At 47.5% G+C, this 6,000-nt stretch overlaps 1 protein-coding gene across 1 annotated transcript in view; it reads left to right on the top strand.

Annotated features, from left to right (window-relative positions):
• Positions 1-485: 485 nt before the first annotated feature.
• Positions 486-6,000, top strand: part of MEOX2 (mesenchyme homeobox 2) — a 55,941-nt gene continuing 50,426 nt past the window's right edge. The window contains exon 1 of the mRNA XM_062569186.1: positions 486-1,420. Coding sequence (XP_062425170.1) covers positions 910-1,420 — 511 coding nt within the window. The 5' untranslated portion in view covers positions 486-909. The remainder of the gene's footprint in view (positions 1,421-6,000) is intronic.

The following is a 6,000-nucleotide window of genomic DNA, read 5'->3' as shown; positions in this document are numbered from 1 at the left end:
CGGCCGGCGCCCGCCCGCACCTGGCAGCGCAGGTGAGGGGCCCTCGCCGGCCGCTTTCGGTCCCCTCGAAGCCGCGGCCCCCCCCCCCCCAGCCCCGGGTCCCCCCCGCCACCTCGAATAAGCCCCGCGCACTGTGTTTCACGTGTTTACTGCGCTCCGCCGCTTGCTTTCCAGGGGGCGGGGGCACCCGCAGAGGCCCCGCCGGCCCGACGCGGCGGTGATGGCCGCGCAGCTGCGGGATTCCCTCCCCCCCCCCCCCCCGCCGCGGCGCCGCCCGCGGGGCGCGGACCGGACCCGGGGCCGCCCCGCCGGGCCCCGCGGCGCCCGGGCGCGCTCCCCCCGCCCCGGCCCGCCCGGGGGCAGGCAGAGGCGGGCTGCGCCCCCGCGGAGCCGGGCCGGCACTGCCCTCCTCCTCCTCCTCCTCCCCCCCCACCCCCCCCCGGCTGCCGCGGGCCGCGGGCGCGCAGCGCTGCCGCCCGCTGACGGAGCGGCTCGGCGCGGGGACGGCGCTGGCGTTTCGGAGGGAGTTTGCATGTGGTCAGTGCTGTGCTCCTAAGCCAGCCCCCAGCTCACATTACACACTACTGTATTTATAACCTCCGAGAGCTGTTTCCCCCTTCAAGCAGTTCTCTGGGACCACCTTCTATTGGCTTCAACCTCTCCCACTCCTTGACATCTGAGCAGCTCTGAGAAAGGCTCATCTAGGTCCGAGTGTTTATGCAGCGGAGACTGGCCACTAGGGCTAAAGACCTGGATTATCTGAGCTCAGCTGCCTGCTGCAAAGTCTGTCGTTGCCGTTTTGGAAAAAAAAAATCCCAACCCCGATCTGTTTACAGTGAAAGTTGACAAAGGGTGGTGAAGTTGGATCTTTCCTAAACTCTCCTGCCTGGAACCTGAGACTTGCATGCCATGGATCACACACTCTTTGGCTGCCTGCGCAGCCCCCATGCCACTGCGCAGAGCTTGCACCCTTTCTCCCAGTCTTCTCTTGCCCTGCATGGAAGATCCGACCACATGTCCTACCCTGATCTGTCTTCTTCTTCTTCCTCTTGCATAATAGCGGGATACCCCAATGAGGAGGGCATGTTTGCCAGCCAGCATCATAGGGGGCACCACCACCACCACCACCATCACCACCACCACCACCAGCAACAGCAGCACCAGGCTTTGCAGACGAACTGGCACATTCCTCAGATGTCGTCTCCTCCCGCCGCGGCCAGGCACAGCCTCTGCCTTCAGCCCGACTCAGGAGGACCCCCGGAGCTGGGCAGCAGCCCCCCCGTGCTGTGTTCAAACTCTTCCAGCCTGGGCACTAACACCCCCACGGGGGCAGCGTGCGCGCCAGGGGACTATGGCAGGCAGGCTCTGTCCCCGGTGGAAACAGAGAAGAGGTCCGGCAAAAGGAAAAGCGACAGCTCAGGTAACGGCTCGCGCTCTCCCCGGCGGGCGGGACCCCGGGCGGAGGGCGCCGGCGGCGCGGCGCTGCGCGGCGCGGCGCTGCGCTGCGCGGCGCCCCGCGCTCCCGGCTCGCGCAGCGCGCACACGCGCGCTCCACAGCGCGGGCGGCAAAGCAGCCTTTACTAGGGACGAGGGGGCGAAAACAGAAAAGGGAAAATACAGCACGCGGTAGAGCATGAAATCGGGGGGCGGGGGGGGGGAGAGTTTCCTGCAGTCCAGGAGAGAAACGTTTGTAGTTTTGGTGAGGCTTTTAGCATCTGGTGTCCCCCCCCCCCCCCGCCGGTCCGCCACCTCTGCTGCAAAATTCAGAGTACAGCGCGCTCCCTTCGCCTGCCGCCCCTTCCCCCGCGGCGCGGACCGCAGCGCCGAGCCGGCGGCACGGCGCCCGGACGCTTCAGCCCGCGGGAGATCCGCGGGCCGAGCCGGGCGTCCCGCAGCCGAGCAGGGAAGCGGTGTCTCCGAAAGCGCTCGGAGCTCGGGGGCGGAGGGGAGGAAGGAGCTGTCTGACTTTTAAACACACCACGAACTTTTTATTTAAAGATGAGCGTAAAACCGTGCAGACCCGCAGTCGTTGCAGGATGATGCTTAGGCATCTCTAGGCGTGCAAAAAAAAAAAAAAAAAAAAAAAACGGCCACAATCTCTGCTTTTAACCATGGCAAGGCCTGTCAAAAGCCCCATCCTGACAAAAGGCATTCCGCGGAGGCGATGCAACGGATGGCACTTCCGCTATAGCGTGCACAAACCAAAGCCTCTTCAAAAACGTACTGAGACAGGCAGCAGGCACTTGAAAAAAGAGAGTACTCAGCATTTTGAAAACTCAGGAGCGGGCATAGCAAATGGCTTGGTTGTTCCCAAGGAAAAGAAAGTGAAAGGATTTTCCAGATATTTATGAAGTTCATAGTTGAAACAGTGACCTCTTTCACTTGAAATATGATAAGCTAGTGAAGCGATAAGCAAAAGAAACTATTTTAGAAAAGAACCCTCACGGACACCATCATTTTGTTCGTTACCCCTTTACATTAGGAAATGTTTACAGTGATTCAGGATGAGTTTAACTTTATTTTATCGTATGTAGCTGGTATTTGGGCTGAAAAGTTCCAGAAAAGATTGAAAGTGGTATTTTGTAAAACACTTGTAGCAAAATCGATTGTTGCATCTTCAGTACATTTTATGAAATAAAAGGAATTCTCTGATTTTGTGAGGTCTATGAGCAATACTAAAACTTGTGTCCCATTGCTACTGGAAAACATCTAGATGCCTGCTTGTGTAAGGGTTTATTATCTTTTGTCAGTCTGTTTAAAGCTAAAGGAAAAATAGGATATTGATCCCTTCCCCTGTCAGAGAAGTAGCTGCATTGCTTTCTGTTTATTTCATTTGGCAATGCAAATGCAAAAGCAAAAAGCAGCGGGGAATGTCTCAGACTCATCTGGAAGGCCCTGAGTCTTCAATTGGATTTAGTGGACAAGACTTGGAATCTTTAGTCATGATGATTATGCTTATATTACACTGTACTCCAGCCTTCACTTTCTAAGACTTTCTGAAGATCAAGGCAGGTAACTATTTCCTCCTCTCTTCCCTTAAGAAAAAAAATTATGTCCGTTCATGCGATTAGGAGCCTCTCAAACTGAAAGTAGGTATCTTTTGACGACAACTGAGTAGTTGGAGAATCTTTGTTTTTCCTTCAGGAAAAACCTGACTTTTGGACTGAACATTTAACCCCACCCCTCTACTAAACCTGGACAGTAGTGCTAGATATTTAATGTCCTTCTAACATATGGCAGCAAGAACTATTTTCAGTCGATGTGTTTCTGTATTTGTCATCCATAAGTGCTCCTCATTTGAATAACAATTATATCCTACTTTTCCCATTAATCCATTCTTTTAAACAAATTACTGTACTTTAAAGGATCTCCTCCTCCCTCTCCCCACTTTTGAGACATAATCGTCACACTTGGAATTACTTCAGTAGGCATTTGTATAAAATTCCAATAGTAAACAACTAAGGAAAAAGACTGTTTAAGTTACGTGCCAGCGTCCTGAGACAATTATTAACACTAGCGCTTATTTACAGATATATTTCCTCTTCACACAAAGACACAGTGTTCATGGTTTTCTCGAACACTGACTCTGTTCCATTTTTCAGAACTGAATTAACCTTAGGCTACCCCTTTCTTGCACTGCTTTGCTTTCGTTCCTGAATGTTTAAGATCAAGAACACTGATTCCTAAAGCTGAGTTTATAGATAAAGAAAGCAAAACGTGAAAATCCCTTGCAGCACTTACCCCCAACACCAGTAACTTAGCTATATAGCTTAGCTATATCGATATACTTTAAATTTACCAGCAGAGATATCAAATTTTGCTTGTTTATTCTGATGGCGGGAATGCAATATTTTTAGCTCTCTATTGAAGGCAGTCCAGAAGGCAAGTAGAGTTTTGGTCGATGGACTGTCTGTGGCTACGCTTGCTCTTTCTTTCCCGAAAATCGCATTGCGGGGGAATGGGATGGCAGAGATACCTTTTGCAATATGCTTTGTTACAGTTTTGGGGGGACCGAGAAACCAAGGTGAAATGTGCTTTTGCAGTCATTTTATACAGGCTGTCCTACTTACAGCTTTCTTCTGCACTAGCCCAGGTTTTAAGCAGTTTGGGAAGTCCCCTTTGAAGACACTGAATAGGCTGCTACGGAGCAGGGGGAAACTGTCAACCGTTCTCGCTATAAAGGCCTGGGAAATCGAGCTTACTTAGGCATCGAATCCTACGCGCTGCAGCTGTCAGTGTCTCCGTGCCGTGCAGCCGCTCTCTCATTATCTTCAGGACATTCCTTTCAACCTGCGTAGGCCCAGAAGTGGGTCAGCAAACCAGCTAGCAGGCGAGCGGGGGGCTGATGCACGTGGGGCTTTAGATGTTAACGTCTTGCAGCAAATAGCGTCGCCTCCAACCTTGCCTTTGCAACTCAGCTCTGCGTCTGTCCAGGCTGTAGTACTAAAAAAAGACGATATGAAATCTGAGGATAGGTTACAAATAAATTCACTTATTTTAAAGTGCACTAGTGGTCAGATTTATCTGTTTGCTAATGAGGTGCGGATGAAAACCATGTTGAGTGTATAAAAAACATGTTCTTGGAGGGCTGTGTTGCTTTGTGGAGTGAGTTGGTCTGTATGGAATATCTTGGATTTTTCTAATGCCTTCCCCTCTCATTAGTTGCCTGTGACTTTTGAGGCCATTTTATTTCTGTTTTTTATTGAGTAGGATTTGATTCTCAGACAATATAGAACATATCAGATTCAAAACTACTGCTGTAATTGTCTAAGTTGGCAAACTTAGACCCAAATTTTCTTAAAGCTTTAGTCAGAAGAAAAGCATATTAATACACATATGAAAGTATATTCTGGGTTTACTGAGTAATACTAAAACAAAGTGAATCTGGTAAGCCTGCGGAAGCCTAAAATGCTATGGCAAAAAATTTCAGTACTGCACTGAGAAGGTTAGGGGGAGGGGGAGTACTATTGAAGAAGTTCTTATAAGCACTACAACTATTCAAACATTTAATTGCAATACATAAATGTATGCTAAAAGTAAATTTGACTCCAGTGAGTTAAAAGTTTAATATAATTAATCATACAATCTAACATGAGAAGGTTTTCCTTTTTCTTTTGTCTGATATGAAAAAATGTTTTATATGATGCAGTTTTCCCGTGAAAGGCTAGCAGGTAATAACACTTTTTTTTTTACTGTATTTACAATACTACTTACAATACTATTATATAGGAATGCCACTGTTAAACCCACAAAAGCACTTCAAGAATCCAATGTTTCAATAGCTGTTATAGCGCTTTCTTTTCATTGACAAATCACATGGAAAGAAAGCAATACTATTTTTCCTAATGTTTTAACGTCTTTTATAACCTACCTATTCTCAAAATACAAGCAACAAAAAGTTACATCTCCAGCAAATTTATTTTAAACACATCTAAATACCATAAAGCATATATGCTTGTTTCGAATAGTCACTAAAAGCAGATCATTCTGATAAATGATTATAAATGCTGTGAAATCATTGGTTTTGAGGACTTCTGATTGGTTTCTGAAATACATCAGTAAGAAAAATGAGCTGCACACTTATAGTCAAAGAGAACTGTGTAACTGATTCATCAATATGTCGGTGCTTTTCAGCATGGGTGTAAATGGCAGCAAGGAAAAATATATAATAAAGCACAGTTTTTCTTGAAAAAGTTAATTTGTTTGGTATCCAGTATCAAGACATCACTTAACATAAAAAAATTGTATAGATTACATACACGAAGCAATTTCCAAATTAGATGAATAATAATCATAGTTTTAGGAGAAAACTCATAAGGCTGTCTGCTTAGTAGATCTTGGGTTACCTAGTTGGCTATTGGCCGGATTGTTTAATAGATCAAAATTTACAATAATGTGTCCACTTTGCTATCAGGGAATGCAATTGATAAAATTTTGAGCATTAGTATTTCAAATTTACTAATATAGTCTCAGAAATCTTTACTCATAGCTATCCATTTT

The sequence above is a fragment of the Rhea pennata genome, chromosome 2 (assembly GCF_028389875.1).
Source record: "Rhea pennata isolate bPtePen1 chromosome 2, bPtePen1.pri, whole genome shotgun sequence".
Classification (NCBI taxonomy): domain Eukaryota; kingdom Metazoa; phylum Chordata; class Aves; order Rheiformes; family Rheidae; genus Rhea; species Rhea pennata.
Note: the sequence above shows the minus strand (reverse complement) of the source record. Positions and strands in the feature narration are given on the sequence as shown.